The 14,382-nt window shown below is 41.7% G+C and overlaps 2 protein-coding genes across 3 annotated transcripts in view; one reads left to right on the top strand and one right to left on the bottom strand.

The window, feature by feature from the left end:
* The window catches only part of LOC115380816 (ATPase phospholipid transporting 10D), a 42,014-nt gene extending 37,379 nt beyond the window's left edge, over positions 1–4,635 (bottom strand). Inside the window, exons 1-2 of one of the 2 annotated variants that reach the window (XM_030082041.1) lie at positions 4,618–4,635; positions 4,015–4,145 (exon numbers count right to left, since the gene is read on the bottom strand). The gene's annotated coding sequence lies outside the window, so the exon portion shown is untranslated. Of the gene's footprint in view, positions 1–4,014; positions 4,409–4,617 lie in introns of those variants that run through there. The other variant, XM_030082040.1, reaches the window with a different exon arrangement.
* A 288-nt stretch (positions 4,636–4,923) lies between these two features.
* On the top strand, positions 4,924–14,082 carry commd8 (COMM domain containing 8). Its single transcript, XM_030082044.1, has 5 exons — positions 4,924–5,067; positions 6,423–6,578; positions 8,975–9,127; positions 9,401–9,556; positions 13,475–14,082. Exons 1-5 carry the CDS (start codon positions 5,023–5,025, stop codon positions 13,493–13,495), a joined length of 531 nt encoding a protein of 176 aa, XP_029937904.1. The 5' UTR covers positions 4,924–5,022; the 3' UTR covers positions 13,496–14,082.
* The last annotated feature ends 300 nt before the right edge of the window (positions 14,083–14,382 follow it).

Genomic DNA, 14,382 nt, shown 5'->3' with positions numbered 1-14,382 from the left:
CAAGAGAGAACTGACCATTCTCCTCTAGCCAATCCAACATGGGCTGGTTAGGCTGCTCTGTAGAGGTTTAAAGGGACACATCACACATTTTGAAAAAAAAAAAAAAAAAAAAAAAAAAGATATTATTTGACTTCCCCTTAGCTGTAATGTAAGACAGTAGTGGTGCTATCTTCCTCTCATTGTTACTGCATGCTGGATACTGGCTGGATGGACTTCCCCCCAGCTAAAGGAGGGTGCCTTGAATAGCTTTGTTAGATGCCAAACCTGGTAGCTGGACAAAGCTACCACCTACATGCACTATGCTGCACGTACATGTTATGCACAGTATCACTGTTGTTCATGTTTACTTGCTGATTTGTCATCGCCATGGAAGCGCCTTACGAGCCATTTGACAACTTTGCTTCAAAAATCCACACAAAATGAATTTATCTGCACAGTAGTCAGAACCAAACATTAAAAAGCTCATACTCGGTTATATTATGTGTGCACCATCATTGAGGAGAGAGTCAGCTGCACTTGTTACATGTTCAGCCACTTCTTACTTTTGGCATAAAATTCATATTTAAAAGCCTGACAGGAATTCCAGCTATCCACCACTCAGAAGTTCTGAGTGGATCATATGACTTTTAAACTTTAAAGTGTAAGTTGCACAACAGAGCATATTCTCCAGCAGCAGCAGCGAAAATAAAACAATATCAGATTGAAGCATGATGCGTACAGCCTACAGTAACTGCTTGTGAATACTAGTGCAGTGCCAGTTAAAATTTGTTAAAATGTATGGAAAATGTAGAGCATATGTGTGTTATGGGTGCATGTGCTATGGATAAGGCACAGATATTTTTCTCATCCTTTTAATTGATGTCAGTCAACATTTTATTGAAATGTTAATATTCTTTTTATTTAATTCGTTGTAACACACCTTGTAATGTGGGTTTCGATATGAGCACTACAAACTAATCACAGATACATTTCTGGGATATCACTTGGTGGTTTAGGTCCATGCGATGAGGACCGCATAAAGAGTCAGCCAGCTGTGTGTAATGCCAACTGTTGTGGCTGTTGGGGAACACAACAGTCTCTGAAAACAAAAGGCAATTTTTTATTTCCTATTTGTTTGATAGACAGATGGAAAGACAGGTGGAACAGGCGGCGATACAGCTGCTGGTATCTTTATACATTTATGGTTAAGTGTGGAAGAGGAAAAGGGGCTCGTGCACTACATGCCCACAAATCCCCAATGACTGAGGTTTATAAAACACAGCGATGTATACACAAGGTTTTATATTAATCTGATGAAAAAATTATGTCAAAGAACGTTCATGCGTGTTTCTGACTTTATGCTTACATATATTAAGTCATGAATCTACACAAGTTTTATGCATCTGGCCACTGGATTGAGCTGTGCACTGCAAATGTTCAGGGCTGGGGCCAAAAAAAAATTGGGTTGTAGTCCTGAATGCCCAGGCCACGGACGACAGTACAACAATGTAACGTTTGGAAATCACCGCCATACCACTATCATACCCATAAACAGTTCATTTCTCGTGCTGCTCTGCTCGGATAATAGTTTGTGGGTGATAGATAGCACAGAAATATACATGTGTGTCTAGTAAATAACGCAAAACTGCAGCGTATGCGCTGTAGATTGTCTGGGTGCTGCACTGCTCTGGCATTTCAGTTCTGGCTTTCGTGGACCATCAACATAATATTAAGAACAACATAAAACCCATTTTCTGCAGTTTTGAACCATAAATATGCATACTCAACACTGCATCATGGAGGATCCTCGGCCTCACGCCTGCCAAGTTCGAAGTCGATCGGATGCACAGTTGCGGAACTAATCAAGCCACAGTCACATACACAGACAGAGATTTTTCCATTCATAAATACAGTAGATAATTCGATATGATATCAGTCCAAAGTTCAATTACATTTGGACTTAAAACGGCAACACAAGTGTTACCCACTTACTGTGGCAGCTGCACAAGACAATGCAAGCCACTGTAAAGCAGCGGTCCACAAAAATCTTTATCAATAACACCCAAATAGATAGAATACAGTCTACAAACTCCAGTTTGATCATGGAGAAGACTTTTGTTGTTAGATGTGAATTAGAATTAAATCATCAAATTGTCTCCACTGCACATGAGATTTAAGTGAAAGTGAAACCTCAGTATGAAGGGCATTTAGTTGGACATTTTAATAAATGTCCAACTAATCCGTCACAGTTTCAGGGAAGTTAGTAAAGTGAAAATATTTCTCATTTTAGCACAGTCCCTTCAAGCAGCACATTAAGCCCCATTCCCTTTATTAACTGTGTGATAAAGATTTTCAACAGATTTTCAACATTAAATAGCAGGAGTGAACACAGGGGGGCCTGTCTTCTAAAAGTGACACAATTAACTTGTCAAGTTAATTGTCACACAATTAACTTGCATTCTCAATTATGTTTTGAGGGGAATGTATTTTGTAATTAGATTACATTTGTTTGTAGCATATCACATGAACATGTGATAACCCCAACCGTAACCTTAACCATGTTGGTTTTATGTCTAACCCTAACCTTTCCCTAACCTTAACCAAGTGGCTTTAGTGGCTAAAGGTAACTAAACTAGCTGAAACTCCCCCCAACATGATATACAAGATACACTGATTAAAAATGTCTTTGTGATACATTTGAAAACAAACATAATCCATGATAAAAACAAGCGATAAATAAATAAATAAATAAAACAAAACAAAAAAACATATTCCTCATAATTCCCCTGTAACTGAGAATGCAGTTTAGCTGTATGGGAACAAGATATGTTGATGAGAAACTGATTCGTGATATGTGAGGAACAAACATAATCTGTGACAAAAATGTTTCCCCTAATTAAAAAGGCTGTTTAGTTGTAAAGAAATGTACTTTTTATGAGACAGGGTTGTCACAGGTGATACTAATGACATTAATAAAGGTTCTGATCCATTTGATTGCACCATAGTCTTTCCAGTGAAGCACCGTGAACACAAGCAGGGCCCTGGCTCGGTTCAGACTACATGGAACAGAACTCTTATTGGTCAAAGCTGGGTTAAACACCCTGCTGTTTCATGTCAGAATGGCTGGGGTGAAAACGGGCTATTGAATTTGCCACCTTTTTGTCACCTTGCCTGGTGATGGTCACTGAAAGGAGGGCAACACTTAGGCCTATCCTACTGTTGAAAAGTTATCATCACATCAGTTCAAATGTAGGAGAAATATACCCAACATCTGTGGAGTTGGACACACAGCCTGCCACAGTGCAGGGCTTTATTATCTGTATTAGCTGCACCTGTTAAACTAACTTGTCTTTTGTTTGTCTTTTGATACATATGCTCAGTTTCTTATTTCTATATTTACTGTTGTAATATTTTGTAAATTTGATGCACTTAATGCACATACTTCTACACATTTCTAAGGCACATATTTTTCTATTTCTTATCATTTAGTTTTTCTCTTGAGAATCTGAGCCACAGCAACTGACCCAGTTTCCACTCGGGGATCAATAAACTATTTCTGATAGTGATTGTCATTCTAATTGACTGACTGAATCGCACTCAAGAGTAGAAAAGGTCTAAGAAAAGATTTCAGGCCGCTTGGGAATCTCCCGCTGATCGAAATGAACTCTGAAACCGCATCGAGGATACAGAAGTTTGGGTTGGCAAAACAAGCCAAATCGATGCTTGCAGTTTCGGTTATTAGACTGTGCATTTTCATAGAAGGAGGATCAACTCCTTAAACATTTTATCGATGTTGTTCAGACGGGGCAACCAAACCACAAACCATAGGCTGTGCTTGTTTACTGCTACATTAATACCGCAGGTCCTACATGAGCAGGTACGGTATGTATTTAGCAGGGCATATGATAAAGCCGGCCTACTGCATTGTTGTCGCCTCCATAGTTTAACCATCACCTTGACGAATTAGTAAACCTCTGACCTGCGCTCACATCAATTTTCATATTGTTTTGCAAATTTGTAGTGGAGAAAACTTACCCTGCGTTGTGCTCCCGTACGCCGACTGCTGCATGAAGCAAAGTCAGATGCAAATCGCCCAGGTCACATCACTGTCTTCACAGATTACTTCACCGTTGAGCCGTTGCAGCACTTGGAAAACCACCACCCCCCTACGACAAACCAGGATGTGAAACACAAGCCGCGACGACGTTCCGCTCGCTCACACCAAGAATCCGCCCAGGCTCCGTTTAAAATACTGGAGATTCTGTATTATCTTGCGTATCAGCAAAAATACATTCATCGTAGACACCGAGTTAAGAGTTTTTATGAATCATTTGGGCTTTCTGGGTTATTCGGCACACAAGTGATCCACCAAGCAGGCCTTGATTTTAATAAATGTCCAACTGATCCAAATGTCTCCAATAGTATGTGTCTGCAGACCCGGAGACTGCAACATGCTCCTCAATGTCTCGGCCGCTGGCTGCTGCCGTGTACCGTGTGTAATTTAGTGAAGAAAATTAGGGGAATGGCAAAAAACAACAAAAAAAGCCCTGTTGGGTCGGACTGCATGTGTGCCGAATTGGAAGGTAACGTTAAAACTCTATAAGTCACGTTGTACGAGTTATGAATTTTTCCTATTACCAAGCTCATATGATATTTCTTTGAATGGGAGTTCGGTGAGCAATTCTCCCAAGACAGAGCGTCACGCGGTGTACTGTAACATCACGAGGAACCGGGCAGACTTCACTGGGGCTACCTCTTTTCACTTCAAGTGAAGCAGCCGGTATGGACACACACGAACGTCACATACAACCGCACTAATTAATGTCAGCTGTTGTTTATTATTGTCGTCAAACTGTAGGTGCCTGTCTTTCCACCACAATGTCGGCACATTTGGATATTTTCAACATCATTTGTACACAAATGAGGTATCTGTAATAAGTCGACACGAGCTGTCACCTTCAGTCTTCCTGACGACGCGTGAATGCAGCTCCAGCAGTCATGTGACATATCAGCTGATCGACCAAAGGCGGAACTAAATCAAACATGGTGGTCCTACTGAGCAGGTTACCTCTTCAAGAATGCCCGAAAGTAAGTCTCAGGCGTCCTGTTGTCCTCCACTGTGGTGCTCGTTTGCTCTCTGATGCCAGTGGCTCAGGCTTTCGTGTCGTTGAAAAGGCTGGCAGCAGCAAAACTGGGAATCGATCCCGATATGGACTAGCTAGCCCGTACAGCCTCCACTCTGCTGTATGTAGAACCTGAAAAGTTATAGTCTTTTTAATTCGTCGTGTCTCTATTAACACATTTACCTCCCGAAACACGACTGCAGGTTTCCTCTGAATGCTGAAGAGCCTCCGTGTTACTGGTCATTGTCATAAGGCTGACATCTTCATCCTGTTCAGTCACCGTCACGAGTGCAGTTGCATGCTTTTATTTTGAAGGTTTTGAATTAACGGTCCTGGACAACCTGAAAGATCTGAACAAAATTCACCGTAGTTCCAGTTATTTCTTACATTTCTCGCATTTCTTTTCTTGTCTTGACTTGTCTTTTTTGGGCTGGGTAACTTTATGCTAATTTGTCTTGTAATTGTCTTGTAGTAGTAGTACTAGTAGTATTTTTTCATGTGTAATTATAATAGTAAATAAAAAATGTGCTAATTGTTTTGTTTTGTTTTGTCTTAAAAAATATATTGTTGGCTGTATTTCGGGTCAGTTTCTTGTAAATTCCAAATTCTTATATAGATAGATATTATTTCACTCTAATTCCCACTTCATTTCTTGCTAATTTGCTCATCATCTTCCAGTGTTTTTCAAAGAAATCTAATACCTTGCTAAATCTAATGCATATATTGTTTAGGTTTCAAAAGGTTAAATGGCTTGTGAAAGGGTTAAATAAATCTGATATCCATCCAGTATTATTGATCTGATGTTTAAATATATAATTTTATTATGATATGTTACAATATGTTGTAATTATCCCTTTTTTCTAATTTTATGTTTGTTTCTTTTTTGTTTTGTTTTGTTTTGTTTTTTCGCAAATTTTCTGCTTTGCTTTTTGCTCACCACTTTTTTTTAACCTTGTTTTTGAAAGAAATCAAGTGAATATGATCAGCTTTCAAAGGGTTAATTGAGCAAAAAAAAAGGTCTGATTGCCTGTGGAGGCCCTATATTGAAAATATGCGCCTGATATGCCTAGTGCGTCCGACAGTTCTGAGTAGAAAGTGCATTTCCAGTGACTGCAGAACAGCTTAAACAGCACAAAGTAGAGACTGAATTTGCTGCAGTTCATTAGAGCAGCACTTTAGTTCAAGCATTAGACAGACAGCCAGCTAACTGAGACTCGGCTGCTGCAGGTGATCACAGCGAGGCAGCTGCAGCACTGGGAACCAGCACAACACGTGAAAACTCATTCATTCTTTTGTGCATTTTTGGTATCTACCCCATAGCTGTGTCACAGGGTGGTGGATGGCGTTTGTGGGCGGGAGCCTCCACGTATGGCAGACTATAGCGCCACCTGGAGCCTGGAGGAGTGGCTGGAGCTGCTGAACTCACTGTCCAGCCTCTTCCGACTGGCTGTGGGCAACAACAGCTGTGATGAGGAGGTGAGATGGCTCGAAAGCAGAAGGCAGTGATGTTAAAGCTACACTTGAGCTTCTTTTATCAGGTCAAAAAACTCCCATATTATCAGCAACAATCCCATGGTAACCTGACATTCACACTGCATGACCATTCCGTTTCCACTCCATTATTCCTGTCTGAAATTTCACCTGTGTTAGGAGGGATTTGAACCTGTCACTACTGGCTGATGTGTCCACATGCTGTGACGCAGTTTTCATTCGACACGGTAGCTGCTTTAGCCAGTTTACAGCACGATTAGTCCATTGCCGAGGGTGGATTCTGCTACTACTCAAGGTGGCAAAAAGATCCATTTCTGTAGATGATATTTTGGTATGATGAGCATTCTTGAGTTACCATCTAAAGTAAGCGTGTTGTGTGCTGTAGTTGTGGTTCACACTGCAAACAAATCGCTTCAGATTTCACGTGTAACCATGCATAGGACACCTCCTAAACAGGGTCTCAGTAGCCTGCTTTCCTCTGTCTCGCCAAATGCAGGCGTGCTATTGCGTACCAAGGCTGGTTGCGTTTCCACTGACCCTTCCGCTCTTTGATCACACCTCGGTGGGGCTGTTTGGGCCAGTTTCCAGGTGCTAATGACCCACCAAATACCCATGGGCCAGACAGGGCTAACCGAAGCTTTGGGTGGGGAGATACATGCAGCTGATAAGTACAGATGTCAGCGCAGCCGCTCGCTTTTGTAGCAGAAAAATAACAGAGAAAAGAAAAATGGAGAACAAGCTGATCAAATGAGGACATTTGGGCTCTTCTCTCTATCCGGGCAGAGGACAATGTCCAGTGTCAAATCGACGGTGTTTGCTTAAATAAGGATGTTATGCGATACATAGTTAGAGAGCTGGCAGTGGTGGGGAAAGAAACTGAAAAAAACTGAGCTCTGAGTACAAGCCAGTTAAAGCAAGCAATGCACAAAGTGGGGTCCAAAGGGAAAAAGATCTGGTGGTACGTAGTTCTGCAGTAGTTAGTTGGTGCCGGTTGTGCAGACTTTAAACCACTCGCTCCCTACATCCCACTGGCATGCATGAATGGGAAGAATTTGCAGTGCAGCTGGCACAGCAGTGGAAATACGACTGTTTTTTGTTCTAGGCTCAAAGATAGCCCCAGCCAGCAGTGGCACCACTGTGGAAAGACAGCTAGTCTGCTTATTTTGGTCCACACCCGACTGCTATTGCTGGTTTCACACCTGCCCAGACAAACCATGCCAAGAGGGTAAACGCACCAGACTTTGATTCAGTTAGACTAAACAAAGCAGAGGTGAAGGCCTATCGAGAGCAACCTGAATACATAAGAACATTTGCAAATGCGCTGGTCAGACATCACAGTTAAGCATTACCATGCAGTAATAACACCCCAAACAGACACTAACAAAGGTAACGATTACATGCAGTGACGAACATATCAGAATCAAAAAACGTCATATATTATATATTGCATAGGAAGGAAGGCCTTTGGAACTCATTCTATTTATGATGGGCAAAGGGTTCACAAGCTGTTTTGCCCAGCTCAGACAGAAACGCCTTAAGAATCACAAAGAACGGTGTTGCAGAGCTAAAAGTCCAGGCTAAAAGTCCAGAGCTTGAGAGAGTTCAGGGAACTCTCTCAAGCTCTGTTACTGCTTTGATCGCCCAAATTAAGCTTTTTTTCATCACGGCCAAACACTATAGCTGCTCTTCTGCTCAATCTGTCTTACAAAGAGGGTCTCCAGAATGACTTTGCTCTCATCTTGACCTCTGAGATACAGCAAGCTACCTGGACAGCTCTGGCTTCATTCGAGAAGTACAAACGCTCACATCTTTTTACCATGTGAGATTAATCAGACCTCACATGAATGGAGCAGCCAATCTTGATGTACTGAGAGAGCTTATCACAATTCCTGAAATAGCAGTGCCATTCTTTTGGTATGAGGACACCAGAACTGGAGAGTTACTCTCCGTTGCTGTTTCTGAAAGTACTTATGCAACTTTCTGTGTCCTCCTTACCAAAGAATGGCACAGCCGCAGGAGTTGTGATAAGCTCTGTCAGTACATCACGATGGAACTGTGCATTAATCTTGATGCTGATTTCCATCTCACATCACATGGCGAAGTGATGGGAGCATTTTGTACTTCTTGAATGAAGCCAGTCCTGTCCAGCTAGCTTGCTGATTGTATTGTATGACATCATGATGTTTTCAAATGCCAGTTTTTTTATTACATTAAGCACATATGTTAGTAGTTTAACAGGATGAGCCAAACATCCTCCATTGATTTCCATTCACACAAAACCTCTGAGAATTCAAGGTGCCTGTGATGATCCGTGCCAGAGAAGGGCTGCCTCTGGGTCAGATTGTCACCATCTCCTCCATGCTGCTGTGGTCTGTGGGCAGGTGCTGGCAGGTTTGTCGGATGTGGGCAGCGGTTACGGAGAGGCTGTGCTGAGCGTGCTGAGGGCCAGACGAGAGGAGATCCGCCAAGCTCTCGTGGAGAGAACCAACTTCATCTCCAGCGCTGTGCTTCAAGACTTCGATTGGCAGCTTAAGGTGACCTATCCACTTATAGTTTTAACGGTCTTATTTCACCCTTGAAATTTTGAAATTTTTGGTAAATTTAATGGTAATTGTCTTGTAATTAAATAAAGGTTTACAATAATTATAAACAGTTTTCTTAATTTTGAGGACATTTTTGCTCATCACCTTTTTCCCATGCGTTTTAAAGAAATCACGTGAGTTTGCTCAGCTTTGCTATGTACTGAATTATTTATTTCCTTCTTTACTCTCTTTATCCTGTCTCTGTTTCCCCCTCACTCTCTCCAGTTAGCCTTGTCCAGCGATAAGATCTCGTCTCTCCAGACTCCTCTGCTGAGTCTTACTCTGGATGTGAGAGAGAACGGAGCCCTTCGGCCCGTCACCATGGAGTTGAACAGAGAAGAGTTGCACACACTCATTAGCTCACTAGAGGCTGCCAATAAGGTAGGAGTATACTAAATACTCACCTTGTGTCAAGAAGTGTGGCCAATGCTGCATTTGTGATATCCCATTAGGGTTAGGGTTAGGGTTAGGGTTAGTTAGGGTAAGTACTATAGAACACCCCTCCCAATGAGCTGTATAATTCAAAAAGAAAAATGACAGATTACATAGTTTTCCAGGATGTCCACTGCAGTAGACCACAGGATAATCATTGTGTATGTGCTGTCTACCCCCTCCATCACCGGGGCACACTGCTGCTGTTAGTGGGGACACACTCACTAGCTGTCTTTCTGCTGTGATGCCACTGCAAACTAGGGCGATCTTCGAGCTAGTCAGTGTTAATGGCCCAAAACCATTTGTGTTTCCACCATCCATGCAGGCAAGTGGGAAGTAGGAGGCGAGTGGTTAAAGTCTGCACACCCGGCACCAACTAACCACCGCAGAACTATGTACCACAGGATTTTTTCCCCTTTGGACACCACTTTGTGCGTTGTGTGCTTTAATTGCCTTGTACTGAGACCTCAGTTTTTTCAGTTTTTCACAGACATGTCCCATTGTACATTGGATCCCCACCGCTGCCAGCTCTCTCACTATATATGGCATAATGTCCTCATTTTGGCAAACACCATCAATTTGACGTGGAACATTATCCTCTGCCAGACAGTGAGCAAAGCCCTAATGTCCGCGTTTGACCAGGACTGCTGGTTCTTCTCCATTTTTCTGCTACAAAGTGAGCTACTGCGCTGACATCTGTACTTATCAGCTGCACCGTCTCCTCACTTAGTCACTTATGACTCTTATCTCCGCCTCAGAGCTCGCTTAGCCCTGTCTGGCCCATGGATATTTGGTTGGCCATTAGCACCTGGAAACTGGCCGTGACAGCCCCACCGAGGTGCAATCAAAGAGCAGAATTTACAATGGAAATGCAACTGGCTTTGACACGCACTAGCACGCCCCCATTTGGAGCGACAGCGGAAAGCCGGCTGCTGAATGTCTCCGCTGAATGTCTCTTCCGAGGCTCCAGGCTGCTGGAGCTGTGCCTATAGCCACATAGGGAGTGTGGGTTCTGCCGGCGCTCCCTGGTGACTCGCTGCAGCAGTCCAGCTCCACCGGAGCCTTCCTGACTCACTCATGCACAGCACAATCACTAACTATCCCCCTTGAAGTCCCCCATTAAAACCAGCGGGAAAGAACTCTGAGCTCCATGTGTAAATGCTCAACAACAGAAATATTTTGACCCAGCATCCACTATAGTAGACATCATAAAATGGACTTTCATTCTATGCTTCAAAAAGTTAAAATTCACTAAACTCTCACTGATAGCATTCATCAGCCTCTAACACAAAAGAAAAATATTTTATATAAAATATTTTAGGACTTCTAGTTGCATCTTTTGCACCATCTTTTTCAAACTCACAAGGTCTAACACCCTTTGTAAAGCCTCAGTTCTCCTCTTGAAGCCACATCAGGAATTTTCATGGCAGCATGCAGTCTGGAAAATCCAGATCCAAATGTATAATGTCCACGGCAAAGGACAGAAACGCATGGAGTGGGTCTCAGGATGATATAAAAAACGAAACCAAATATACTAGCATTTTATTTGATTGCTCCTTTGTGCCATTTTCATTATGTGCAGCATCAGCTCAGTTCACTCACGACTCTTTGATTTTTCGTTTTGGTAGGCAGAAATCAGCATAAGTAGCTGTGTTAGCTTGTGGGGGGCCTTGTTTGCTGTTTTTTCCCAAGTTTAGCTCTTGAACACATCCCAGTGGGTACTGGGAGGTTTCACCGGGGCACTTCCTCAGCTCCTGGGACGTCTCAAATGCAGTCCACTTTACCCGCATCCCAGGGCAGTAGCAAGGCTTGAAGCCGAAGTCTCACGTTCAGCCCTAAGTTAAAATGGTCAACACAGAATCAAGTGTGAGCCTGTGTTTGTTCTTGGGTATAATGTTGCAGTGCACCTGTCAGTATATATGGTAATATTACAGGCAGTATGTTTACAGTCTGTTCAAACAGACATTAGCAGCACGAAAAACAGGTTTACAGGTTTACATGTTCCCCCTAGCCGAGCTGAAGCTTGAATCCCTGTGCAAAGCCCTTGTGCAAAAGGCAGTGTCAGTCATGACATGTCCACTAGGTGGGGCTGTTACTAAAGTCATCCATCCATATGATCTAAAAATAGATCATATAGGTCTCTGCTGTTCACTAGAGAGAATAGGTAAACATACAACAGGAATATGCATGCAAGGTAGTGAATTGCAGACAGTAGAACAATGTTTTTCACCCTTTTTTTTTTTACATACTTGCAGTGTTATAACCTACTTACATAATTTATTACTAATTTTACTAATTTTAACCACTAATTTTACTAATTTTATCTTAGCAAAAGTAAGTGTTCTCCACTAATGGCTTATGCCTGTGCCCTTCATCCATAAGCATCAGTACATTGAGAATAATGTTAATAATAAGCTTTATTTAGGCGCATTAAGGCACATAAAAACAGAAGGCTGCTTCACCATACATTTGATATTTCATTTTTGGGATGATAAGCATGTCAGCACTAGACGACTCAAGGGAATGATTTTAGAAATAGATGAGCAGTCCAGGAGGTATGAAGGTGCTAAATCGTTGAGTGACTCATAAAAGTGTCGTGAAATCAATCCCAAATGAAACAGGGAGCCAGTACAAAGGAGCTAAAGCAGGTTTAGCTTCCAATGTCTGGCCTCACCTGGCTTGAAGAAAGGTCTCATGCATAATGACAGTATTTTGTTTGTGAAATCAAAATGATCAGAACAATAAATGCTCAGTGAGGGTGTCTCACTATCAGTCACATTGAAATCAGTCCAGCAGAACAGTCCATGTGTAATCTGACATAGACCTTTGCTCATTTGTATTAAAATAAATACTTTAGGCATCAGTTTAGAGTTATTGACATAACAATAATGATACAATAAAAAGACCAAGAAAAAAGAAGAAAACTTTATTTATATAGCACTTTTCATACAGGGAGCATAGGTCAAAGTGCTTTACAATAAAGTGAAAAAACAAGAGAATAAAATTGTCAGGATAATGGAAAGTAGTCCAGCTTGTAATGTAAATATTTACCATTCCTGCTAATTAGTAATGTGTTTCTTTTTAAAATGAATAATAAGTAATGAATGATATATTACATTTTCTTAGTTATAGGTAAATAAGTTTGAAATACTATTAGATTAGGTGATAAAGTTGATTGTAATTGGGTGACCATTTCATGCTATTGGAAGGTGAATTTATTCTGTAATGTTGCTGCCTCCCAGTGTTTTTGCTCTGTGCTCTTCATGAGTTTTCCAACATGAGCACATGCCAGTTTTTCATCAGTTTTATTACCTTACGAATAAAATCCACTTTTTTAAAATGGCAGGTGTTTCCACTTTAAAGTTAAAAGCAGCATCAGGTTTAGGTTAGGAGCAGAATTAAGATTTGGGTTTAGGGCTAAGATTGCTGTTAAAATGAGGTGAGGGCAAGGATTAAGATTACAGGTTTGAGGTTAGGGAACGAAATGGAAAGTCCTCACAGCTATAGTAATGCAAGTGTGTGTGTGCGTGTGTGTGTGTGTTGTGGTGTTGTGCGTCCTTGAGGGCTGTGAGCTGGGTGACATTGAAAGCTTCTTCTTGGCAGTGCTGTACCAGTGATGATAGGGGAGCGGAAGAAGTGCCAAGTTCTGCTCCCTTTTAATTAATGGCACATTTGTTTCCAGCTTCGAACACTTAACTGCTTGTCTGTTGCTAATGGACACTCACATACATGAAGCAAGAGTCCGTTCCAAACTGCACTGTACATCTGGGGAAATAGATTTTAGCATTATCATTACCAGTAGCAGCAGTAGTAGTGGTAGTAGTTTCATGCTTTAGCTGTCTCATCTCTGTGTGTGTGTGTTGGCAGGTGGTGCTGCAGCTGAAGTGACCAGCAGATCACGGCTCACTCCACTACAGGAAGTGGATGGCTATCGCGTCACCAGCGTGCAAACAGCAGAAGCTGTAGCCCGTGTGCATGAAGTCGTGCCAGAGGACTTTTTCATGAGCGCTTGGCAGCCACAGTGGAACATGTTATTGAGAGGTAATGTTAGTGATGACGTGTTGAGAGGCGGTCCTGTCATTTTGTAACCCACTGGAGTCTTTTGAACTCTTGAACACTTTGTGATTTCTTGTAACCATTTCTTATGTGCTGTATAATAAAAATGCTGAAATGAATGTATTTCTGCCTTTTGATTCTGTTGGACTAATATTGAAATGTTGCCCATTCACTTGGTAGTTAATTCACCACATCATGTCATGTGACTAGCAGAGAAACTGGAGACATTCTGCAAGATGTACTGTTGTAATGTTTCTCTAGCTTTTTTTGTGCATGTGTAGACACACACACACAAACACACACATATACCTATATACATAACAAATGTGCTCTTATTTGTATCATTATTATATCTGACTGTTTGGAGTAATTACTTCTTTGTCGATCCATCTCTTTTCAAATAAATTCATGGAATTCTTTATTCTCTGAGTAATGTCCTCCATAACATATATACCTGCTGTGTCCTTCCATTCCCTTCCTTCTTTCCTTGAATTTTTATGCTCCTGCTTGAGTATCATGGAGGGTTAGTATAAAGTTTCTTCACAACAGCCCACAATATGGCAGTGTTGCAAAACAGGGAAAGGCTGTGTTCAGTAATTTGTTGTCTTTTTCACAAAGGGACCAGCAGCAGTTTAAAAGTACTGTTTGCGCATGGGAAAAGTGTCTGGTTTTATTGTACAAGCACACTGAACCATTCATTTGGAGTACCAAAGATATGA

Source organism: Myripristis murdjan, chromosome 22 (assembly GCF_902150065.1).
Source record: "Myripristis murdjan chromosome 22, fMyrMur1.1, whole genome shotgun sequence".
Taxonomy (NCBI): domain Eukaryota; kingdom Metazoa; phylum Chordata; class Actinopteri; order Holocentriformes; family Holocentridae; genus Myripristis; species Myripristis murdjan.
This window is presented reverse-complemented; position numbering and strand designations above follow the sequence as displayed.